This window comes from Arachis ipaensis, chromosome B9, assembly GCF_059453495.1.
Source record: "Arachis ipaensis isolate K30076 ecotype BB chromosome B9, ASM5945349v1, whole genome shotgun sequence".
NCBI classification, from domain to species: Eukaryota; Viridiplantae; Streptophyta; class Magnoliopsida; order Fabales; family Fabaceae; genus Arachis; species Arachis ipaensis.
Window position 1 is genome coordinate 10,289,037 of NC_142444.1, and position 27,414 is coordinate 10,316,450.

General features: G+C 31.4%; 3 protein-coding genes across 3 annotated transcripts; all 3 read left to right on the forward strand.

The window, feature by feature from the left end:
• Positions 1–5,832: 5,832 nt before the first annotated feature.
• On the forward strand, positions 5,833–9,750 carry LOC148543704 (serine/threonine-protein phosphatase 7 long form homolog). The gene is made up of 6 exons (XM_088498670.1): positions 5,833–5,883; positions 8,479–8,900; positions 9,069–9,194; positions 9,288–9,378; positions 9,464–9,617; positions 9,734–9,750. Exons 1-6 carry the CDS (start codon positions 5,833–5,835, stop codon positions 9,748–9,750), a joined length of 861 nt encoding a protein of 286 aa, XP_088354796.1.
• Positions 9,751–12,190: 2,440 nt separating this feature from the next.
• On the forward strand, positions 12,191–16,479 carry LOC107618983 (uncharacterized). The gene is made up of 8 exons (XM_016321177.3): positions 12,191–12,716; positions 13,281–13,367; positions 13,594–13,803; positions 14,226–14,252; positions 14,386–14,454; positions 14,547–14,648; positions 14,748–14,825; positions 16,211–16,479. Exons 3-8 carry the CDS (start codon positions 13,777–13,779, stop codon positions 16,271–16,273), a joined length of 366 nt encoding a protein of 121 aa, XP_016176663.1. The 5' UTR covers positions 12,191–12,716; positions 13,281–13,367; positions 13,594–13,776; the 3' UTR covers positions 16,274–16,479.
• A 1,149-nt stretch (positions 16,480–17,628) lies between these two features.
• Positions 17,629–19,754, forward strand: LOC107614963 (NAD(P)H-dependent 6'-deoxychalcone synthase-like). Its single transcript, XM_016317088.3, has 3 exons — positions 17,629–17,993; positions 18,338–18,581; positions 19,142–19,754. The coding sequence occupies exons 1-3, from the start codon at positions 17,671–17,673 to the stop codon at positions 19,529–19,531; spliced, it is 957 nt and encodes a 318-aa protein (XP_016172574.3). The 5' UTR covers positions 17,629–17,670; the 3' UTR covers positions 19,532–19,754.
• The last annotated feature ends 7,660 nt before the right edge of the window (positions 19,755–27,414 follow it).

Here is a 27,414-nt window from a genome sequence, read left to right on the forward strand (position 1 = left end):
TTTACAAAAAATATTTCTAAACAAAAATTTTGACTCCTTTTTAAACCTAAAATTTTTAGGTTTGAACTCACAATTATTGTTCTTTAACTTTGACCCTAAATGAATTTCTTTTTTCCAACTTCAAACTTTGATATTGGATGCTGTGAACTCCAAACTTTCTTCATGGATATATACACAATTCTTTATGTCACTTCTAAACATTGTGAACTCAAAAATCTCAATAGAACTAATAAAAAAATTCTGAATTTTGTTTCTGATTAAGTTCAGTATTTTGTTTTACATAACAATTCAATCAATGGCAGCATTTCGGATGTGTTACTTAATTCCAAAATATTAATGCTAAATGGCAATAATTTAAGAGTTAGTACGTCTCGAATATTACCAAATCTTATTCTTTTAAATTTATCCAACAAATCTTTGTCTAGATCCATTTTTCATTTCTTATGTTACAAAATAAAAATAAATAAATTTAAAATATTCGGATCTCGCTCATAATCTTTTATCAGGGAAGATTGTGAATTGTTGGATGCATTGAAAATTATTACAATATGTTAACTTGAAAGACAATAATTAGAGGCCAAATTTCTCACTTAATAAGTTTTTTATCCAACTTAATTTCATTTATTTTATTCAATAATAGATTATCTGGAGAAATGTCTCTCATTGAGTATGTTCTCTCTCTTGGTTCCTCTCCGAAGTCTCCATTGTAGTCGAGGGCTACGCACGATAACCCCACAAGTGGTATCAGAGTATGTTCTCTCACCTGATTCCTCTTCAAAGTCTTCCCGATGGCCGAGAGCTTCCCAGGGTGGCCCAACAAGTGGTATCATAGTATGTTCTCTCACTTGATTCCTCCTCGAAGTCTCCCCGGTGGTCGAGAGCTCCCCACGATGACCCAATAAATAGTATCAGAGTATGTTCTCTCACTTGGTTCCTCTACAATTTATATTTTCTTTTCATGATTATATGATATCTATTATTATTATTTTTTAATATATTATTTTATTTTTTGTCTTCATATGAAGTTGATAGTTAAAAATCGCTATATGATATTTAGTTAAACTAGTCAAATCATCTAACGATTCTTAAATATCAACTTCACAACAAAATAATTTTATGTGACTTTTCACCTATAATAATATAATAATAAAATAAATATAAACTAATTAATAAAGTATTAAAATTTAAAAATGATAATTATTTTTATAAAAACAAAAATAAAAATACTAATAATAAAAAAAATTAAATTTTATATAATTATTTAATTATACCGAGTTAACCGATTTGACCAGTGACCCATCGATTGAACCAGTGACTTAGTGATCCAGTAACCTCACCGGTTCGATTACCGGTTCGGTTTCAAAATCTCTCCGGTGGTTGAAAACTCACCATAGTGGCCAAATAAGTGGTATCAGAGTATGTTCTCTCTAGAAGTTAATTTTTGATCAAGTTCATTCTCTTGTTTTGCATAACAATTCAATCAATGGTAACATTTCGAATGTGTTACTTAATTTCAAAATTTTAACGGTGAGTTGTAATAATTTGAGAGATAATGTGTCACTAGTATTACCAAATGTCACTCTTTTATATTTATCCAACTACTCTTTGTTTTGATCTATTTCTCATTTCTTATGTCACAAGACAAAAGAAATTTTTTTTTTGAAATATTTGGATTTTTCTCATATTCTTTTATCAAGGTAGACTCTGAATTATTGGATGCATTAAAAATCACTACATTATATTAATTTGGAAGGTAATAATCTTAAAGGCCAAAATTTTCACTCAATTGGTATTTTGTCCAATCTAACTTTATTTAGTCTATTCAATAATAGATTATCTGAAATATTGCCTCTCATTAAGAAATTGTGAAAAGTTGTGTTCTAAATCTAAGTGAAAATGAATTTTCAGGAACTATATCAAATTAGGTGGAACAAAATATAATTGTGCTTCAATTACAATCTTATTTATTTAGTGGTAATATTCCCACTACAATATACAAACTTGATTTTCTCAATATATTGAATCTTTCAAAATAATTTATCAAGATCAATTTCAAGTTGTTGTTACAATATGACAAGCATGATTTTTAAAAATGAATCATTCGATTCATTTGATGTTACTATCCCCTAAGATTTTTTTATAAAAGCTACTTTATTTTTGTCTTCACTCATAATCTTACTATACTCATTAGGATATTAAATTCAACTATACACATTCAATGCGTGCCATTGATTTTTCAAGTAACAATCTATCCGGATTGGTACCAATAGTATTGTTTATGCTCGCTCCGTTGCAGTCTTTGAATTTATCCCACAATCAATTGACGGGAATGATTCCACAAGATATGAATAACTTGGTATTATTAAAATCTCTTGATCTCTCAAGTAACTTATTTTTAAAACAAATTTCTCATGTCACGTCTAATTTGTCTTTTCTTAGAGAACTGAATCTCTCTTGTAATAATTTTAAAGGCAAAATTCCATCAGGGATCCAACTTCAAAAATTTCAAAATTTGAGCTATATGAAAAATTTAAACCCATGTAAATCTTCACTCACAAGGATATGCCCACAAGATGAGGAACCACCAAATGAAAAATAGATAAGAGAAAATTATGACAATGATGATGACAACTTTAAATTTTATTTATGGTTCTATATCATGTTAGGATTTATATTTACCACAAATTATTTAGCAATTTGGAGTACAATTTTCTTCAATAGAAAATTCAAATTCTTAAACATAGTATTTTAAAAGTTTAACTTTGTGGTTGAAGTTGTGGCACGATGGTGAATCATTTGTCTATTAAGTATCTGTATCCGAGTTTAAAGTATCCGAGTACAAAGTATTTGAATTCAAAGCATCTGAGTTGGAAGTATCCCAGAACAATACATGGTTGACACCGAGTAGCGATAATTATTAAATAAAGTAACAAATTATATTCAACTTTTTAAATTTGACATGATACTTCTTTAAATATATTTTCTTATATTTTTTAATGCTAAAAATTTGATATATTTTTATTTTATTGTCTTAAATGATAATATTTGAAAAGAATATTTTATTATCATCAATCTTATTTTTCTTTCATTAAAATAAATATGATAAGCTAAGATTATATTTCATTGTTGTAAATGATTTGTTAAAGCATTGTTTTTAATATACATATTAAAAAAATTTAAAAACAAAAATTGTTCGGTATAATTTTGGTTTTACAAAATTAGTAATTTATAATTCTGATCCCATAATTCTTTTTTCTTTGCGGTTTTAGTCTAAAGTATTATTAGGTACCCATTCTTAAATTGGTATATATGTGTGTAATGATTATAATAACAAATTTTATTTATTTTTAATTTTTCATTTTACTAAAATTACACCTCTCTCTCTATATATAATTTACAGGTTTCTGAGGTAGATAATATGATTGGACTTGTTATTCCAACAAAATTTTGAATGTGTGTTATTACTTAGACTGTAACAGTCCAAATCACTCGCTAGCATGATATTGTCTGCTTTGGCACACAAGACTTCGCGGTTTTGTCTTTGACGATAGGGATGATAGCCGAAACCCCCACACTCACTTGTCAAAACGCGTCATGCTAGGGAGAGGTATCCACATCAGTTGGGGAGGGGAACGAAGCATGCCTTATAAGGGTGTGGATACATCTCTCTAGCATGACGCGTTTTGACGAGTGAGTGTGGGAACTTCGGCTATCATCCCTATCGTCAAAGACAAAACCGTGAGGCCTTGTGTGTGCCAAAGCGGACAATATCGTGTTAGTGGGTGATTTGGGCTGTTACAGATGGTATCAGAGCCAGAACCCGGATCGATGTGTCAGCGAGGGTGCTGGACTCCCTTAGGGGGTGGATTGTAAGGGCCCACATCGGTTGGAGAGGGGAACGAAGCATGCCTTATAAGAGTGTGGATACATCTCCTTAGCATGACGCGTTTTGACGAGCGAGTGTGGGGGTTTCGGCTATCATCCCTATCGTCAAAGGCAAAACCGTGAGACCTTGTGTGTGCCAAAGTGGACAATATCATGCTAGCGGGTGGTCTGGACTGTTACATAGACAATAATAAGTTAATAGTTATAATAATTTGACATGTATTCATCAAGGTTTCATTTTAAAATTATTTTAATTTTATCTTTGTAATATGTTGGATGTATGTACTTTGTGATAAAATTGTATTATTAAAATTGTAAAGTATATTTAAAGTTGTTTTTATTGTTTAACAATATATTGTAACAATAATATTTAGGAGACAATAAAAAATCAATTTAAATATAAAATTTATACTATTTAATATTCATTAATTATTGTAAATAAATTTGAGCTATTTAATTTAAACTGATTTATTATTATCTTCCTGTCATTACCGATATTATAATAACTAGCTAGTAGTAATACATTTATGATGCATTAGTGTCCCTCTTACTTTTTTATTTTCACTTGTAATAATTCTTTCTAATATATATGGCTGATTCAACTTCATCCTTCAATTATATTACCATTTTAAATGATGTACCATTTGTAAGTAATACTAACCTATTAATAGAAAAAAAAAATTATGAAACTTTTAACAAAATATAAAAATAATTAACATATATCATATTAAAAGATGATAATTATTATTATGCATGTATATACCAACAAGAAGCCGCAACAATTATATGTTCCGGTATTTTAAGAAATTAAAGGATCAATTGTACTTTTTCATATATAATAAGTTTGTTTTTACATTTTTAACATATAAAATAATGATACATTCAACTAATTCAACATAATTAAAATTTGAAAATAGGTTTTTAGGCTAAATGGAGAGTAAATCTCCAAAATGGTCTTTTAGATTGGGTTCGTGCACTAATATTGCCCCTCAATTTCTAAATGTTCTAAATGCATCCTCCAATTTGAACTCCGTACGAAATTCTGGTCCTTCCACCCAATTCCGGCATGACTCAGCAGCCGGAGTGCTGAGCTGTCGGTTCCACCTCCACGTAGGCTTCATCACCCTCCACCATTACCATCGTTCCTCCTCTTCTCCCAACGGAGCCACTACCCTTTTCTCTTCTTCCAATCCTCCTTTCCCTTTCTCCCTTCCTCAAGCATTGTAGCCCTTTCCTTCTCTCAGTTCACCAGCCTTCAAATCACTACCTCAGAACCACCGTCGCAACCCTTTCTCTTTTCTTCTTCATCTCTTCTTTTCTTTTCTCCTCTGTCCATTGGAGTGGGTGGATAAATCAGAACGGTGTTGTTTTGTGATGGAAGAAAATTGAAAGGTTGCTTGGAGAATATTTCCATACACTTTCAGTAACAATCAGAATCCAACAAACTAAATTAACCTATCATAACCACCTAAAATCAATTAAAACAGAAAATCAAACTAAACTAAGCCTAAAACTGGTGAAAATTAAAACTAAATTCTAAATAAACCTAAACTAATAGGGGAAGTTGGGGTGGTCAGATAGGGAAAGAAGGCAAACCGAAACGTGACGAAGGAGAGGAGGGTTAGTCATCGTGGGTGATGGAAATGACAAGGAGAAGCAGACGAGGGGAGGCAGCAGTAGTTCGGTGATGAGGAACAAAGATGAAGGTACCCGGCTCTTTAGCTGAGAAGAGAAAATGGGAGAGAAAGATGTGGCGGCGATGGAGATGCTGGAAGCTGCGATAGGGCTAGGGTTCGATGCGTGGAAGAGGGTGATGAAAATGGCAGATTGGCAGTGACAATAAGCTCGGGCTCGACGGAAGTGGTTCGCCAAGAAGAAAGCTCGACGTCTCTGGACCTGACGGGGAAGGAGAGGGTAGAGGGAGGAGGTTGGACGCGGTGGTCGCAGATGGTGGAAGCTATGGTGGCTCGCGGTGGTGGTTCAGCCTTAGGCCAATGGGTAAAGGAGAAGAGAAAAGAAGAGATGAAGAAGAAAAGAGAAGGGTTGCGGTGGTGGTTCTGAGGTAGTGATCTGAAGGCTGGTGAACTAAGAGAAGGAAATGGTTACAATGCTTGAGGAAAGGAGAAAGGGAATGAGGATTGGAAGAAGAGAAAATGGTAGTGGCTTCGTTGGAACCGCCAGCTCAGTGCTCTGGCTGCTGAGTCATGCCGGAATTGGGTAGAAGAACTAGGATTTCGCACGGAGCTCAAATTAGAGGGTGCATTTAGAGCATTTAAGAACTGAGAGACAACATTGGTGCATGGGCCCAATTTGGAGGACCATTTTAGGGATTTACTCGCTAAATGGATGCTTGATCAGTTGGCCCTGATTCATCAATAAAATGGCAAGAATTAAAACTTCTACAAATTACATGCAAGTGTGTATTAATTTGATTCTTAGTTAATGTGTATTTAGTATTTATTTGATATATATATATATATATATATATATATATATATATATATATATATATATATATATATATATATATATTTAGCTAATTATATACTATATTTTTTTCTCTTAGAAATTTATGTCATGATGAAATTTATCTATTTTTTGGCATTACAGATTTGTGGTGAACTTGTTAAATATCCTATAAAGTATAAACTATTTAATCTTATTATAGTTAGCCAATAGTAAATTTTTAGACATTTTATTTATAAAAGTGTTAATTCTATATTATAATTCATCTATTCTAATTCATAAAATTTAAATTATTAAATAGAGATGTAGAGATATTTTTAAAATTTTTCAATAATTATTAGAGAATATAATTTTTTTTGAAAAAACTTAAGAAACTCGCAATAAAAAAAATAAACATAATATTGATAAAACTATAATCCGATTCATATATATAGATTTATTTGCACATTAGAATTAAAAAAATAAAAATAAAAATAAAATATTGTTTGACGTCTAATATAATTTGTATTTTTTTTATGGAATCTCTACACTCATAAGAAAAATAAAAACTGAGTTCAATTAACCAAATTGAGCGAAATAAATGACAGATTTGATAGTCAAATTTATTAAGTAGCAAATGTGGAGTTTTTTAATTTTAATATGGGGATTCTGATGGAGTCTAACAGCGTTATGAAGGTTTAGGGTGTATTACAGAAATGTGACGGCGTGGTAAAACAAATCGGACGGAGCGATTTGGTGGGCAGAAATCGGATGGACCGATTTCAGGGTGGAGATGGGTCGCAAATCGGTGCCACCGATTTGAGGACAATAGCCAGGTGTCACGCATGCACGCAGGTCCTGGTTGGCCCGTGACACTCCTTCTCCCAATGCAAGTGATGTAAACCCCTCCCCCCAACATATCATTTTCACTCTTCTTCGTGAATCTCTCTCTCAACCCCACACTTTCCTCTCTGAACCCCACCTCTTTCCCTTCTTTCTTTACCATTGTTGAACCACAAGAAAGGTTCAAAAAATTTTGAAGAAAATGCCAAAAAAAAAGAAAAATTAAAGAAGTAAATCAACCGAAACTTCATATTGTCAACTATCTTGGGCATCCAGATTATGTAAGTTTTTAATTTTTTTTAATATTCTAATTTATTGATAATAATAGTCATAATAGTAGGTTTTAGTTAGTAGTAATGTATATTATAATGGCACTAAATAAAAATTAATCTAATCATGTATGTGTTGTTTGTTAAGTAGTTAGAAATAGAAACTAAAAAATAAATCCTGTATGTTGTATGTCTGAAATGGTTGGAATTTTTTAACCGTTGAGTTGGAATGAATGAGGAAGAAAAAGAAAATCTGTATATCATAGATTAGAATGGATATTAATATGTTGTTGTTGTTATTATCTTATTAGTATTAATAACTGAGTTTAATAAGTTATTATGATTAATAGTAATAACAATATAATAAATTATTTTATTTATGATGACAAATAATTGAATTTTAATTCAGTAAAATTTAGACAATAAATTAGTAATAAATAAATTTAGATTAAGAAATTAATTAATAGTAAGCTGTGTTAGGAATAATAATAATAATGATAATAATAATAATAATAATAATAATAATAATAGAATTGTTTGAAATAATAATAATAATAATAATAATAATAATAATAATAATAATAAAAAAAAAAAGTTAGTTAGAATAAATTAAATCCAGATTAGCTGGGATATTTTTTTTTTAATAATCTGATTTATTGATAATATTAGTGATAATAGTAGATTTATTAGTAATATATATATATATATATAATGAATGAATGAATGAATGAATGAGGAAGGAGAATGAGATGTATACATAACATATTAGACCAAGATATTGATATGTTGTTGTTGTTATTATTTTATTAGTGTTAGTAATTGAGTTTAATGAGTAATTATGAATAATAATAATAACAATATAATAAATTATTTTATTTATGATGACTAATAATTGAAAGATTGTTGTATCATTTACTGTGTATGCTTCAATGCAATTATGATTGGAGTTAGTTATAATGGACATGTTAGGATAATTGTGTTTTTGATAATGTAGTTATATTATGATGGTACTTATAACGGAGATTTGATATTGTAGGGTTCACGGATGTTAATGTGCGAGCATTATAAGCCGCCGGATCGATACAATGAAATTGTTGAGTCACAGTTACGCGAGACTGGCTTTTATTATGTTTCTCAGATTGGAGTGGTCCAATGTCAGTCAGCAATGGTTAATGCACTGGTTGAGAGATGGCGGCCTGAGACTCACACGTTTCATTTTTCGGTTGGTGAGTGTGCCGTGACGTTGGAGGATGTGGCGATGATTCTCGGTCTGCCGACAAATGGACTTCCAGTTACAGGACCGACAATGAGTAGTTTTGAGGCATTGGAAGCCGAGTGCTTGCACCAATTTGGAGTTGCACCGAGGAAGACAGACTGTAGAGGGAGCTTTATAAAATTAACGTGGTTTAGGGGTTTGAAAGATCGTATAGTGTTGAATGATGATGTTCACATTCAGATGTATGTAAAGTGTCACATAATGTTGTTATTTGGGTTAATTATGTTTGGAGATAAGTCTGGTGCAGCAGTGCATTGGAAATTTTTACCTTTGCTCCGTAATTTTGGTGGAATCATATAGTTTAGCTGGGATTCGGCATGCCTAGCACACTTGTATAGGTTATTTTGTAGGGCAACTCGTGTCGATTGCAAGAAGATTGACGGGCCACTGACGTTGTTGCTTACTTGGGCTTGGATCCAGCTACCATTTCTAGCGCCGATTCCCGGCAATTCCCGGTTGTTTTCAATTGCAAACAGGTAATTGTGATTATTGTATGCATTAAAAGAAGTTCTAGATAATGTAATTTGTTTTTCACAAGATAAGTCAATTAATTAATTGTCGGATGGCAGGTGGCGTGACTGGGAGCGTGAAAACTATGGCTACCGATACACTTTGCTTGAGAATTACAGGAGGTTGTTAGATGATCTACAAGAAGGACAGGTATGTTGTAAAATACTAATACCGTATGTAGCTTGTTAAGTGAGTTAATTTTTGGGTACTCATCTGAATTGTTCCATGTGTCCAGTTTGTTTGGCAGCCTTATGGCATTGGAGACATTGACCCAGACTTGATTCCTTTAGCCATCCATCATAATTTGGTTCTTTGGAGTGCCAGAGTGCCACTTATATCCTTTGAATGCATCGAGTGGCATGCAATTGATAGAGTCATGAGGCAATTTGGTATGAGACAGGGTGTTCCTACTCTAGAGCAGGATTTAGGTGCATCACACGGCGAAGTTCTAACTGGGCCTAAGAATGAAGATTGGGCCAATACCCACTCTTCTTGGGTGATGCAGTGGACCAACCGGTATAGTCACATTCTCTCTGATGACTTGGTGCCTTTACATTATCAATTGGAAAGTTACATGGATTGGTACCGAGGGGCATATGGTGACCACTTGCAATTGTCGACCTTGTATTCCAAGAGAATCCAGAAGGTCCTCAGCCACCACCGGCACCATCACCATTACTTCTTTCAATAGCTGACCTAATAGAATCGTGTCGATCAGAGATAAGTCCCACTCCATCACGTGTCACCACATGTTGACGCAAGTTACTCAGGAAAAAGTACCATGCATCCGAAGTCTCTCCCTCCACTATGGCAAATGCAATAGGTACTATGTTGTTATTACCATCCTGTGAGACTGCAACCAATAAACAACCCTTGTATTTTTCATAAAAATGAGTCCCGTCCACCTGCACCACTGGCTTGCAGTGTCTGAAGGCCCTTATACAAGGATAATAGCTCCAAAAGACTCTATGCAGTACACGTATATCAGGAACCAAATCATCCCCCTGGTAAGCAGGCATTGTTTCAAAGTGAACCACTGCAGATGGCTCCTTTTGACACATGGCCTCAAACCATATGGGCAAAGCTTCATACGATGCTTCCCAACCACCGAAAATTGATTCCACCGCCTGCTACTTTGCTAACCAAGCCTTGCGATAACTGATGGTGTAGTTAAACTTTGACTGGACTTCAGCAATGATTGATTTCACCTTTATAGACGGGTCAACTTCTACCAACGGCTTAATTGCTTCTGCAACTGTCTTCGAATCCAACTTCGAATGGTCTTGAGAAATAGTTGACCTGGTACACGTGTGACTTCCATTGTACCTCCTTATCTCCCAACAGTACTTCTTCTGCATTTTGGTTACCCTGATCAACCAGTCACAACCATTGCCATATTCTGTACATTTGGCATAGAATGTCGTGGGTTCCGACTCATATACCCGATAGTCTACACTTCTTCGGATGGTATAATCTTTCATTGCCTTGATTACTGCCTCCCTTGAACTGAATTCCATCCCCACTGTGAACTCACCATCCGCCACAATAGGAAGGGCTGCATACAGCAAAAGAAAGAAATCCTTTATTATGTCCTCAGTAATAAATTACTTACTACAACTCAAATACTAAACACACTAGAACTATATAAGCCTATAATAGTCTTTTTTTTTTTCGCTGATCTATCTACGCAAAGAACCACTGAATACAATTCATAATAAAGAACTACCTATTAATAAAAAAAAATCAAATGCTATGGTCACAAATGACTATCCACATATGTTACACATCTGACTTATTTATCAGCTACATCAGAGTTTCACATGTCTATCTAGCTTTACGCACCTGAATTCATATATTGCGGAAACTCCGGTGCGTGCATAGCCTCCAAATCCAACGACCGCATGAAAGAAGGATCCTGAAACGGATGCGGGTTTGCTACTGCATTTGCAACTTCTGCCACATCTGCGTTCATATCACTGCCAGTTTCATCTTCGTCTTCACCTGGACCAACGATCTCGTAGTTACTTTCAAATTCATCCTCGCTTTCACTATTATAATCTTCCAACTCAATATTACGGTCTGCTTCGGATTGCTCAAACTCAATATACAACTCGATGCACGACATTCGGTGGCGATTATCCATATACAATGAAAACATTTCATGCATACTCGCTTCATCTGTGACGTACTTCGTCTGAAATTGAACGAACCCACCAAACACAGATAACGGATACCGGTACAAAATACACGATACTCTCCTAAATATTTGAGAATCTATCTTCTCACAAATCACCCCTTTCAATTCCTCAAATGATAATGTGAACGGAATAACATCTAATGGATTCTCACACACAAATTGAACCCCCTCATATGTTTCCAATAAAATCTGCCCGTAATAATAAATTTTCAACACAACTCTATTATCCATAATAGTATACGTACTTGACTAAACTCACTATTCCAGAAATTTATTCTACTTCAACAGAGAGGAAAAAAGAAAGAAAAATCAGAGGAGGAGACGAAGAACAGCTGGGACGAGGAGAGGAAGAACAGTTGGGACGGTTACGAAGAATTGAATGCGACTTCTGTGATATTTTTCATCTTAGGAATGCACTTACAGGCAAATCGTAGGGACCGACCGTGTTCGTATCGAAATTTGTGCGCATCAGAAATCGGTGGGTCCGACCGGTCCCCTCACGGATTAAAAAAAATTTCCTCTCCCTTGAAATCGGTGGGACCGATTTCCTTCCTCTTTGTTAACCCACAAATCGGTTGCACTGATTTCTAGCTCAACAACCTCACATAATTCGGTCCCACCGATTTGTGTTCTTTCCTCAAATTGCTTGAAATTGGTGGGTCCGATTTCTTTTCCACAAGATTCCAAACTCAACGCTGTCATAACAGGGTAATTCACCTGTAATGATCATAATTCAGCTAAACTCACACCAATAAATCATATAAAAAAAAATGAGCCGCAAATGTGAGGAGGAGTCACCAAAAATAAAATGTGAGAAGCTTAATGAATTAGTTGGACACTGAAAAAAATAAGGAAGACAACCCCTTCTCCGTCATCGCACGAGCTTCTTCTTCTCCTTTTCTCACCCACAGCGCCACCGCCGGCCACCCTAACCGCAGCAGCTACCTTTTCCTTCTTCTCCTCTTTTTTAAACACTGAACCAGTAGAACACAGCCTCTGTCTCTCTCGTTCTTTCTCGTTCGCAGAACAAAGCAAGCTCAAGCTCCACCACTGCGGCGCCTCTCTCTCTCCTTTTATCCCCCTCAGTTCTGGCTCGCATATCTTCTCAGTGCCACAGCCATCATCTCCTCCAGTCAATGCCGCGGCTACCTTCGCGCAGCCCTAGCTCTGTGGCGACCAAAATCGGTTCCACCGTCAGCCGCGGTTCCACCTCTCTCTTTCCCCTGTTCGAACCGTAGAGACCTGGGCATCTTCTTTCCCTCTGCCCTGTTTTGATTGTCTCTGCTTCCAGGTTTTAGTTTCAAAATTCTTTTAATTTCTGTTGAGTTCAATTAATTTTGTTTTGTTAGTTTGATTTTAGTAATTAGTTTAGTTAGATTTGTTTTCTGATTAGTGGATTTTTAGGTTGTTAAAATAGGATTAGATTAGGTTTTGATTCTGGATAGCTGAGAAATAGGAGAGACGGTTTCCAAGGCCTTGTTTGGTAAACAGGAATTGGGAAGAAAATGAGAGAGAGAGAGAGAGAGAGAGAGAGAGAGAGAGAGAATGACGAATTAAAACGAAAGGTTTAGGGGCGTAGGGAGGGAGACGAAACTATTGATTCCGCTACTGTGTAATTGAATGGAATTGCGTGCACAATAGAATTAGAGATAACACCGAAAACAAAGAATCGTGTAGAATCAAGGGAGCTAGGGTTTGCGATGAGTGAGAGTAACAGCAACAGCAACGGGGTGAGCAATATCAACATAACAAGATTTTGTGTTTTATGTCAGTAATTTCCACAACCACTAGGTTTTTCTTTTTCCATTTCTCTTTCTGTTTCTGTTACATAACAAGATTTTGTGTTTTATGTCAGTAAAATTGGGCAAGTTGTTGGCACAGTTTACAAGGACATGAAGGGACCACTCTTTCCTACCATTGCTGTTCATAGCCAAAATGAAGAGTATGTTCTATCACCATGAATTCTACTATTCTAGTATTAACCGTCCCTACCTGTTTTATCACACACTATTTATTTTCCAATGTAGTAGGTGTTCCTTCTTGCTATATATGAAGTCATCATCAATCTGATTATAGTAGTAAACGGCATTGAGATTTGAGTAGTTATTTTTAATCTTAAATTGTCATTCCTATGCTGAGCATGCATTTGCTTACCTTTGAATTTTCAGTTCTGCTTCACTAAATGAATGTGCCAGACTATTTTCAGTTCTGCTTTCCATATTATGTGAAGCTCAGTAAAAAAGGTTACCGTTCACTGATAACAGCGACGATCATGACATGTTGATTCCTTACTTGGCAACTGAAGCATGGATAAGATCTTTAAACTACTACATCATAGATGATTGGAGGCCATGGCACACAAATGGCCAAGTTGCAGGGTATTCCTCTAATTATAGTTATGTAACTAAGGGTCCGTTTGGGAAACACCAAAAAGTTACTTTTTTCAACTTTTGACTTATAGAAAGTTACATTAATGTGTTTGGTACAATTTTTTAGATAAACTTTTAACTTTTCAAAAAGTTATTTAAGAGCTTTTGAAGAAGTTAAAAAATGTGACTCCTCCTATTTTCAAAAGCTATTTTATCACTTCTATTTAATGCACAACTTTAAAACAAGGACTTCTATAATAACTCTCCAAACTCAAAATAACTTATTTAAAAGTTAATATTAATAAAAGTCCTTATATTTTAAGCTCCTTTTTCAAAAGAACTTATTTAAGAAGTTTAGCCAAACTGGCCCTAAGTTGAACTTGTCCATAGAAAGTAAGTTATATAGTTAATGAATGTTTTTTCTTATGCAGATACCCAAGGACTTACTCATGGCTGAGGTGAGGACAAGGTTAGGCCCGCCTCCTCAGCCATTCTTTTGAATTTCTGTTGATGTCTTTATTGTATTTAGCAGCTGCTCTCTTTGATGTTCTCATTTTATGTTTTACCTCGCTATTGATATTTGTTGATCAGGTTCTTGAGTGTTTTGAACTTCAACCCGATAACAGTGTGTTTCTAGAGCTGATTCCTATTTTTCCCAAGGTTATTGTTCTAAGTTTTTCTTATTTCAATATCTGATATTGATTAGACAAGTTTTAATACTCTGGTTTTATTATTATTATTATTTTTTGCAGTCTCATGCTTCACAGATTCTTGGATTTAAGTTTCAATATTATCAGCACATGGAAGTCAGCTGCCCTGTTCCCTTTGGGCTCTATAAGCTCACAGCATTACTGGTGAAACAAGATTTTATTGATATTGATATTGCTGATGATGATATTGTCTTGTGGTATAATTTTAATTTATCTATCTACTCTGCTCTACACTTGTCACAGTTTTTTGATGGATATGAATATCATGAGACATCATTTGGGCAGACTTACCAATGTTACCCTGCGTCGTTTCTTGAGAAGGTTAGCATTAACTTTGTGCATCCCTTGCTAAGTTTTTCTTGGCACTTAAATATGAGATATGAGATTTCAATTCTAAGGATCACCAATTAAATATGAGATTTCATTTTGCACTTATTTAATGCCCCTTGAATATGTGGGTTGGGCACGGAAAGAGGATCCATCAATTTTATTTGTAATTTTCTTCATGCAGTAATTAATAATCACATTTATCCTAACTATAGGTTCAATTTGTTATATGAAGAATGCATTGAGTTTAATAAGCTGGGACTTAGAGATAATGTTGCGCAGATATGTGTACTAGAGGTATATTGTATTCACATTCTAGTTGTAATTGCTTTGCCTAGTTCAATTTCTGTTAAAAAAAATTGAGAATCCTTATTTATCTTAAATGTTCACTCCTTTATTAATTTTCTGGTAATTCTTATTTGTATTCTACTCCTTTGAACAGTTCAAAACTCAAAATGGATCTGTCCCATCAAGATGATTTCTCCCTTTTTTGGCTACATGACTTTGAACTTTTCTCCTATTATATTTTTTGGTTTTTGAGTAAGTGGAAGTATCTCGAGTTCTATTTATACTGGAAGAAAGAGCCTTCAGCCTCCTACATGACTTGGCAAATGGGATTTTGCTGCAAGTTTCTTATAGTTATGACTGAACAAGATTAACTTTGAACTATGCAATAGCTTGGAGTGTGATATTTTTAGTACTTCTACATGAAATTGCTAACCATTGCTTTGGGGACCATTTTGCTTCATATAACTCCAACCAAAATGCTTTCATGACAGCTTTTGGATGGAGCTTTTTTTTTTGGGTTGCTTTCTTAAAATTAAATAATTATTTTAAACAGTTTTTCAAAACCAATCAATAAATTAATTGTATGCAATTATACATTGTTGTTGTTTTTAGTCACTGGTTGCACCCTCTTTTGAATTGGCATAAAGGTGAATAATTTTATAACCCTACTTACCTTAGTATGTTATATTTGACTTCTTTTTCTTTCTTATTGAGATTAATATCCTCCAACTCACATCAAATTTGGATAACTAGGATGTGTTGCTAATATTAGCTTCTAATTAAGGTACATACGGTGAAGCATAACTTATTGTTTGGATTATTTGGTTGGTGTGTAATGCTTGCATTGCATAACTTATTGTTTGGATTGGATCAGACGTCTGGCATTTATCTAGTGTATATGTATATAGGACTTTCCCTGGATATGTTATGACTTATGAGATTGGAAAGCTATTCTTTATATATAAAACTTAGTTGGTTTAAGGAGTGGAAGGTAAAAGTAATATATATATATATATATATCATGCAAATCATATAAATTATTTTAAGAACAAGATTATTTTCTTATATCATAGTACTTTTTTTATGTGCAGAGCCACTTTCTTATTGACGATGATGATGAAGAGTTTTTTTTGGAGGGCTTTCAAGTAGGATGATGATGAGGATGAGGACTATGATGATGATGAGGATGAAGATGACACAGAAGACCATAGCTGATAGTTTTAGTATGGTTGAACAATATACTGAAAATTATATTGATGTATCAATACATTTTGTTTATGTTTTGAATTATATTGACTTGCTTGTTTATAGTACTTTTCTTTTAGTTTGATAATACGATAAATTTGTTTATTTTTTAAAATATTATAAATATTCGAATACAAATTAGATAAAAATTTGTATTTATTAAATTTATATTTATTTTGTAGACATGATTATTTTGCAATGAAAAAACATAAAAAAAAAATTCAATTTTACCTTACTGACGGATTTACAGACGAATTTTCTATCTATATTCAGGGTTTGGAATGGTTTTCCAAAGCTCTAATTACCGTCCAAAAATCTGTTGTTAATTACCAACGGAAAATTCGTTGGTCTCTAATTATCAACGGAAAATCTGTCGGTAAATTACCGACGGAAAAAAATCTGTCGGTAAATAATTTCCGACGAGGACAAGTTTCTAGTTGTGCGACCTTAAGGTTTTGAATTGGATGTGATGTCTTTTCATCTTATGTTTTCTTACTTGGTTCTTCTCTGAAGTCTCTACGGTAGTCGAAAGCTTCCTACGGTGACCCAACAAGTGGTATTAAAAGTTGATGGTTAATCGGTCTGATAATTTAAAAATATTTAAAGTAAAATATTAAAAGTCTTTCAGGTGACTCAACATAATCAAATTGATAAAATAATTTTAAGTATTGTATCGTTTTTGTCCCAAACGTTTGGGGCAAGTCCCAAAGTTGTCCCTAATGTTTCAAAATTTACTCAATGTTGTCCTGCCGTTAGGGATCCGTTAACAGAATTGGTGGCGGGACAAAATTGAGACGATTTTGAAACGTTAAAGATTTAAATAGGACGAAAACATTGGAGACAAAAACAATACATAAAAATAAATTTTAATTTTATCCTTCAATAATATCAATTTTTTACTGTACATAGTATTCAATTATTTTTTAATCACATCTAAGTAAATTACAATTAATCACACTACTTTTATTTTAAATAAATTAACTTTTTTATAATTTTACTTTTAAAATAATGTAATTTTACAATTCGACAAAGTATCCGTATTTGTTAAGTTGTTATAACATTCTGGAAGTTGGTGGTATGCATGGGATATGAATGCGTCCGGATTTTGAGCAGTCCCTAATAAGGCAATTCATTATTGCCGGATGTGCGCGCGGATCGTGAGCATCTCCTAACAAGGCAACTAATTTATGTTATATTGGTCAATGCCAAATAGATGCATGCACATCCGCAACGGTTAATTACCATTCTACCCTATAAAAGAGATGTTGCACCTTCACCTTTACATACATCTTTTTGTGCAAACATCATGTCTCTAACAACAAATGTAGTGGTCCCAAATGTTGTCCTACAATCATCATTCACCATGCCGGTCATCGGCTTTGGAACTGCCGCCATGTCGAACGACAGCGACACCCTCAAAGCAGCCGTGATTGAGGCCATCAAGCTCGGTTACCGGCACTTTGACACTGCTTCCATTTATGGCTCCGAACAAGCTCTCGGAGAGGCCATTGCTGAAGCCCTTAAACTTGGTCTCATAAGCTCTAGGGATGAACTTTTTATCACTTCCAAGTTATGGTTGTCCGATAATCATCCCCATCTTGTTCTTCCTGCTCTACAAAATTCACTTAAGTAAGAATCAAGATACATTATGACTCTTTAATTACCTTGTATCAATATATGTTCATGTCAATTAAAAAAAAATCATTAATGTGAGTGTTAATATTTTCATGTGAATATGATAATTGAAAATCGTTCAATAATTTATATGCAGTTTAATTGTTTCACGGTGGAAATTCAGGTGCAGTCGACTTCACGTAAAGTTGATACCTGAGAGCTGTTAAGTGATTGGACTGATTTGACTAAATTTTCATCTAACGACTCTCAGATATCAACTTTACGTGAAGTCGACTTCACCTGAGTTTATATATAACACGTGTCAACATCTTAATTTATATCTTGATGCATGCACGCAGGACTCTTGGATTAGAATACTTGGACCTTTACTTAATCCACTGGCCACTGACTACAGAGCTTGAGCTGAAGAAATTTCCTTATGATGAAGATGACTTGTTGCCATTTGACTTGAAGGGTGTGTGGACCTCAATGCAAGAATGCCAAAACTTGGGTCTCACTAAATCAATTGGAGTCAGCAACTTCTCTTGCAAAAAGCTTGAAAATCTCCTCTCTTTTGCTAGTATCCCTCCTGCGGTTAATCAAGTAATTAAGCTTTTTTATATATAATTACACACATAAATATTAATTTTAGATAAATGACATTTTCAATCTAACATTGGATTTATTCGAAGTCTAAAACAACTAGTTATAATTAAAAAATAAAGCTCTATTCGATTCTCAACCATTTAAATGATTATTGGTCTAAGTGGACTTTGATACAGTATCCGTCTAGACCAATTATTTAAAGGAAAAATATGAGGAGCCAATGGAATATTTGTACAATGTATACAATGAAGGTTTAGGAAATATTAGAGATATAATCATTAGTGTTACATTTTTTTATCAGCTTTTTGGAAGATGTTTATTATCCTTAGTACTCGGATGGTTATTCTAGATAGTATGGGAGATGTTCATTTTATAACTCATATAACTCATTGTACACATTGTACAAATAAGTCATTGGGACTCTTATTTAAATGGTTGAAAATGAATTACAAATTTTCAAAACAAATTATCAAAAGTCGAAAAGAATTTCTACTCTTAATTTTGTTCATTTATTAATAGTTACTAAACTAAATACGTACTAAACCAATCACCAACAGGTGGAATTGAATCCTTGCTGGCAGCAGAAGAATTTAAGAGAATACTGCAAAACTAAAGGTATTGTGGTAACTGCATATTCTCCTTTGGGAGCTAAAGATTCCTTTTGGGGTGGTAATCATGTTATGGACAATGAACTACTGAAGCAAATTGCAAATGCTCATGGAAAAACAGTTGCTCATATAAGTCTTAGATGGCTCTATGAACAAGGTGTAACTTTTGCAGTGAAGAGCTACAACAAAGAGAGAATCAAACAGAACTTGGAAATATTTGACTTTTCACTTACAAATGATGATTATCAAAAGATTAATCAAATTAAACAAGAGCGCAAGGTGAAGAACGGTCCCACTGGATTCGAATTTGCTGAAAATCTTTGGGATGGAGAAAATTAGATAATGTTATGTATTAAATTCTTATTTTATTTTTAAAAAATAAAAATAAAATAAGAATTTAATTAATATTATGCATTTATGTTTAGTTATATATTTTGCATCTTTAGTTTGTCTTTGTCTTGTGTGGAACTGTAATAAAATACGAAGACAAATAGTCTTCAAATAAAGGGACTTGTATGTTCTCAATAATTCAATGATATTCCTGTCTTTGATGCATGTTTAATTCAATCTTATGAAAAGTATTTTTCTATATATCTTTTATATTTATATTAAAAAATTAATTTGGATTTTTCTGGTCGTTGGTTCATTAGCTAATCCATTTAAATAAGTGTTGGTGATTCAAATTTTGTTTTGTATATGCTATAACATATTAGTCAATGACAAATTCTTAAATGGAGTTTAGATATGCAATGAACTAATTTTTAATTTGTCGTCAGACAAGTGAGAAACAAAAAAATTATATTAAAAATAATTGATATATATATATATATCTAGCGTCAAACATGCTAATGTAGGATGTTTTGATATTAATTTTCGGAAAAGTATAGGGAGATAATAAATTTAGTGAACAATATAGTGTGCTTTTATCTTATTGGACCAATTTTAAAACTCATTGTTTACATTGTTTACGAAAGTTATTGTCTACCTAGTAAAATCGTAATTTTTTTTACATCTCTCTACTTAATGTTATTTATAAAAAGTAATATATATTAATGATGATAATTGTTAATAATTAATTATTATATGGTGAATTTTGTTAATAATTACAAGATTTTATACCATATATTTTTTTAATAACTATATTACTTTTTTCTTGTATTTCAATAGACATTATTATGTATAGCATGTTTTATTTATAACTCATGAACATTATTTTAGAACCACAATGCCTCTTGTCATAATTTTTTCTGCTTTAACTATTTCTTATAACAATAATGTATTTTTTTATTGAAGTTACGATATGTAATTAAAAAATAAAAATGCAATCAAATTAAGGATTTTATATATATAAAGAATCAATTAAGAAGTCTAACCGAGATATAATGAGAATCAATTAAATAATAATGTGAATGAAGATTTTGAATAATAGGTAAGGTTGGACGAAAACTTTATGATATTTTTAAATTGATTTCTTCTTACTTATCTATTTAAGAAAATAATAATATAGATTTTGTTTTATTCATCAATTCACACCATTCTATTTTAGTTATTCTATTTATAACTATGTTATTGTATTGTAACGTGATAATTTTTATTAATCATATACAAAATTGTAATATAAATTTATATCTTTTCAATAATTACTAAAAAATATTTATTATATAATGAATAATTATTTAAAAATATCTATATAACGAATAATATATCAAAATAATTGTGCAAAATATCTATATTCTATATAATAAATAGAATATATACAGAATAAATAAATTATTAAATAATAAATTTAAAAAATTTTAACAAAAAAATTTAAATAAAATTTTTTTGTGTGCATGACATGATACACTAATATTATATATATTCCATGAAGAGAAGAACCACTCTTTTAGAAAAACAGATTTGGCAACAAAATTATGAATTCCTTATTATCTTAAAAAGAATTAATATTCAATTTGACTTTTAAAATTTTTGGTTTAATTTAAATAAATTTTTAAAATTTTGATTGATTTCAATTGGACCTCCAATTTTATAATAGTAATTTATATTAGTCTTTAAATTTATTTTTATTAACAATATACTGATTTAGCACGTTAACTTATTACATTGGATAAAACAAAACAAAATTATTTTATATTGTTATTTAATCTTCAATAAAATGACGTCTTCGCATAAAACATACATCTTTTTCACTAGTGATAGTTATAAAATAAAATTAAAATGGCGTTATTTCATTAAAGATTAAGTATAAAAAGATGTCGTTTTTTTTTATATGGCAAATTAATATACAAAATCAACACACTATAAACGGAGATGAAATTAATGGGTAATGCGAATTATGATAGTAAATTTGAGATCCAATTTAAAATATTTAAAATTTAAGAAGTAAATAGACAAAAATATACATAAAAGAGTTAAAAATAAACAAAAATACATACAAAAGATTATAAACATTAAAGTAAGATTATTTTTTAAGAACGAAAGTATTGTATCGTTAATACATCATCTGTAAGGTATCGGGTGTGTTTTTGTCTACCGAATTCAATTTTCAATTATATTTTAATATTTATGAACTTTGGTCACTACAACATTTTTAAGCTATTGCAACATGTGCGATAAATAATTCTTAAAAAGTGTTGTCTAAAATGGTTAAAAGCATCACTTAAAATTTATTGCAAAAAAATAAAGCTAATACAACACCTTATTAATAAGTGTTTTTTTTATCAATTTAAAAAACATATAAAAAACGTTGTTTTAATAAATTAAACAAGCAACATTTATAATATTTATATATTACACTTATCAAATGTTGCTATATTAAATATACAAAAATAACTATTATAAAAATAATATATTACTTTTTCTAAAAGTTGCCTTTAGATTTATTTTAAACTTCACGTTTTAAGTGTTGCTTAAAATTTTTTAATATTTTTTAAAAAACAAAAATAAACTATATGGTGTGCAGAGAAAGAGAAAAAGAGGGAGAAGAAAACCCCAATCCATTCTAAAATGTTTCGTTCCTAAAACCATAACCCTAACAAAATTCCTAAAATATTTCAATTAATAAAATCACAAAATCCTCAATCCATTCCAAATGTTTCGTTCTTCTGTTGTTCTTCAATCCATTCGATGACGATGCACATTTTTTTATTGAGCTTCGATCTCAATCTCTACTCGCTAATGAGCTTCGATTTTTTCTTCTCGTGAATGTGCTTCGATCTTCTCTGCTCATCAATGTGCTTCGATCCTCTACTCCTCTCCTCGTTGAGCTTCGATTCTCTACTCGTTGAGATTCGATCATCTGCTTGTTGAGCTTCAATCCTCTACTTCTCTTTTCGTCGAGCTTCGATCCTCTCTGCTCGCGTTCATCACCGCTAGTCACTGTTCGATTATCACTGCTCGTATTTTTGGTGAGATTCTCGTTTTTGACATTCTTTTGCAGGTATTGATGATTCTACTGTTCTTTTTTCTGCTCTATTTTAACACCTGTTTATATATCCTTCCTATTGACAAGTTTAGGTCATACAAATAGCATTCCTGTTGTTACTTTGGAAGGTTTGGGTGGTGATGGTGTTTTTGGAGGGTTTGGGTGATGGTTGTTGTGGGTAGCAGGCGAAGGAGCTTGAGAAATTGGTGATAGAACATATGGAGGATTAGATGATGGTTGTTATGAGCAAGGGAAGGAGCCTGTGGTGGAGTTGGAGTATGATAAGGTGGTTGAGAAATTGGTTATTAGAATTTTATAATTATTTTAATTAGAATTTTATTATTAGTTATTTTGTCTCTTTTATAATTATTTTTTATTGTGCACAAATTTATTTATTAATTAAAATAATTACACATGTATGAACAAAAAAATTTATTGTAAATTTTAATTTTTTATATTTTTATTACAAAAATAATTTTTATTTTTATCAAAAAGGCAACCCTTTTATTAGTTGCATATTTTGAATATTAGACAATACTTGTATGGTTGCATATCCAAAAGAAAAAACAACATTTGTATAGGTTGCATATCCAAAAGAAAATGCAACACTTGTATAGGTTGCATATCCAAAAGAAAAGGCAATACTTTAAAGGGTTGTATATTCAAAACTAATAGGCAACATTTCAAAAGATTGCAAATTCCAACTTATATAAGCAACACGTAAAAGAGTTGCATTTTATTGCAAATAGACAACACTTCAAAGGATTGCAAATTCCAACTTATAAGCAACACGTAAAAGAGTTGCATTTTATTGCAAATAGGCAACACTTTTTAGTAGTGACCAAAATACGAGAGAAGAGACAACACTACAAAAGTGTTGTCTCAAACACACATTTGAAGTGTTGTTGTTTTCAACCAAAGGAAACACTTACCAAGTGTTGCTCTCAAAAGCGTTGCTTTTGAAACAAAAAAGTGTTGCCTTAATCTAAGGCAACGGCTACATATGCAACGCCGACAAAAAACGTTGCCTTAGGCCCAAAAGTGTTGCCATTGATCAAAAGCAACTTTTTGTCAGCCTTTAGGCAACACTTTTTAAATGTTGCCTCAACTTGAAAATGTTGTAGTGGGTGTATACTTTTATCCACTTCAAACTCTTTTATATATATTTGGTAATATTAGAGAGACAAAAAAAAATCAAAACTTATCTTATTTAGTATATTCATTAATTGTTATAATAATTAATTAATGCTAAATAAAGTAAGTTCTAACTGTTTTTAACTAATTTTTTTTGTTATCAAATATTTTTTATATGAGAGCTGTTACACTTCCAAGTCTTTTTGACAACCAAATTTAATCAAATTGGCCAAAATCCAACAAAAACCAGTTTCATTAGTGGAGAAGGAGGAGATGAGAAAAAATTTGATCAATACTTAACAGTATGTAAGTGAACCTCAGTTAATTCACAAATAAACCAAAATTAGTTCAGATTTGAACAAACAGTAAAAAACTCAATTATCAACAAAAACACATCAAAATTATTTAATAATGGCACTAGAAAAAATTATAACCAATAAAGATGTTAGCAAAATATTTGTGTTGTTAGTGATGACGATAACGAAAGAGAAAGATAACAAAAATGGAAAAGAAGAAGCAGAAGACGCAGTATTAGAGAAGGAGGAGGAGGAGGAGGAGGGAAGAAGAAAAATCTGCGTAGGTTGTCAAACGAGCTAGCTCGGCCCATTAAGCCCGCAGGATAAATGGACTGACCCGTTTAAGCCCGTTTTATTCACGGGCCACAATTTTTTAGCCCGGACCGTTTATGGTCAGCCCTATGGGTTAAACAGGCCAGTCCATTTATTCTTTTATTTTATTTTTTGAAAAATATTTTGACAAAAAATACCACTTTTAAGTCAAAAACCTTTAAACAATAATATTTTTTTAGTTGATGGATCGAATTTTCGGGTCGGATCGGGAGAAATACCAGTTAAAAGTGCAACTTTTTTTAAAAAATGTTAAAAAAAAATTAAACGGGTCACCCGTTTAGCCCGCGGGCTAGCCCGTTTAACCCGTCATTTTTTTAGGTTAATCGGACTCAGCCTGTTTAACCCGAAATTTAAACGGGCTTAATTTTAGAGATAAAGTCTATCCATTTAAAATGGGTAAACGGGCTAACCCGATGAATTTAGCTCCCTAAATCTGCGTGCGCAAATTTGAAAAAAGAAGAAGAAGAAAAAGAAAATAAAGAAGCGACGATAATAAACTTGTGCGCGTGATTTTAAAATACTTGGTTCGACTTGGTTAGGACTTAAATATAAAAACTTATTCTTTCGATATATATTTTTGTCCATTTACCCAAATTTTAAAAAATAAATTTAAATTATATCATAAATTTTATGACCAATTTGTTTATTTAATTTAATAATACTAATATAATAATAATTATAGGACCAAATTAAATCAATGGTTGAATATTTTTTTGAATTTGAGGATCGATCTACTTTCATATTCAAAAGATATTATTTAATTTAATTTAATAATAATATAATAATAATAATATAATTATTATTATTATTAAGATAAAGGATGTAATTTAGTGTCTGTTGATATTATCGGTTTTAAATTAAAATAAAGATATTTACTTAATAATAGTTACATTTTTTTTTTTCCTTTTACACGGATGTTGTTATTATTTTTGACACGGATGTCATCATTACCTAATACCCTTTTTTTTAATGGAATCAAATTAATGTTATTAATAAAACAACATGTGAAATATAAACTTATACGCATGATTGTCTAATAATTATATTTATCATCGAATTACTGATAATTTTTTACGGTGATTTGATTTAGAAATAAATGATACATTTGTGGTTTTACGAGAATGTTTAATAATTAAAGAAAATTAATTAAAAATAGCCATAATTTATTTTATTTAATATTTATTAATTATTACAATAATTAATAAATACTAAATAATTAAAATAAGACAAGTGCTTGTTGTTTTTTTTTTTTTTTCTTAGCATTAGGAGGTGATTTTATTACGTCAAATTTGGCAGAAAAATACAACGGTGTGTTAAAGATTTCGATAAAAGAATATCCCAAAGTAATCATAGGCAATAATGTCTCAATAATATGGTGATTTATGATAAAAATAAATAAATTTAGTCTATAATTATTGATAATTTCCATTTAAAATAAAACCCTGAAGATTATAAATATCAAATTTAGCATTGAAAACGAGAATTTGAATTTGCTTGCACTTTAATTTAGATAGAATCATATATCATATATAGAAGAAGAGCAAAAGTCAGAAAAACACAGGAGCGAAGTTGTTCACTATTTCTAAGGCAAGATTCTTATAACTCTATGATTTTTACTGTTTATGAATGTTCATATATTTTGTTTTGGAAGCAAGCAATTTTTCTTATAGTTACATGACAGAAAATTAGCAATAAGATTTGGAAGAGTTGAATTGTTTGAGTTTTTAGAATTTTTTATTTAAACTTTTAAATCAAATTATAAAAACAGTATTTTCGTATCAATCTATTTTTTTCTTTTATAAACTCATATTTTTTTATTTGTCTTATGCTATATATTTTTTTTTGGAAATAATAAGAATTGAACTCTAATATTTTTTTTTTGTCATGGAAGCTATGATACTATGTAATGAAATCACTTCTTCTAAAAATTTAAAGTTTAAACTAATAATATATATATAAAATTTTATTTTTTAATTAAATTTGTGCAAATATATAATCTGAACAATCCTTCGTAAACTAAATGTCACGTATAATTCTCGTAGGATATAAAACCAGTGTAAGCAAATTGTCTTTAATATTAGAGAAAAAGATAAATAGGTCTCTGACCTTTTGTTCTGCGAACATTTTTGTTCCTGACCATTGAAAAATACTTTTAAATCTTTGACCTTCACAAAATTTGGACGGATCAGTCCCTCCTTCCAAATGCCTCCGTCAAGGACTGATCCGTCCAAATGCCTCCGTCAGAGATTGATCTGTCCAAATTTTGTGAAGGTCAGGGACTTAAAAGTATTTTTCAATGGTTAGGGACGAAAATGTTTGCGGAGCAAAAGGTCAAAAACCTATTTGTCTTTTTCTCTTAATATTAATTAGACAAGTGAATAATTTCTATAGTTAAGCCATATATATATATTACGTAATTATTTAATTATTTTTTAATGACCATTATTTATATTTATAAAATATAGTTTTTTATATAATAATATATAATTAAATGTACGTGTAGAATATCTTTAACAAATTGATAGTGTATCGCTACTATATATTAACTTGCAAAAGATGAATGAATATTTGCATGATTGTAACTAAAATTAAATTTATGAAAATTAACAGCATTCTAAATGGGTTGCTTGATATTCGTCCCCAAATTAAATTTGGTTTTTAAGTTAAAATTTATTTTTATCCCTTTATGATGATTTATGGGCCTTTTTCTTTGCTGTTTACACTTAATTTACTCTCGTGTCTTAATTATTCACTACTCATTTCTTTTGTCTAACATATTTTATCTCCTAATTTCTCCTTATAATGGAGATTGTTGTATTTTATTGTCCACTATTAGTTTAAAAATTAAAGTAATCACCATTATTATCAATAATTGCAATTAAAATAAAAACACTTAGAAACATATATAAAAATTTGTCAATTTTAGATATAATTGTCATTATGCACGCTACAAAAAATATGCTGAATACTAGTTAACTTTTTAAAATAATATCAGAGTTGTTAAGATAAAAAATCTAAAATTCAATTATTTTTAA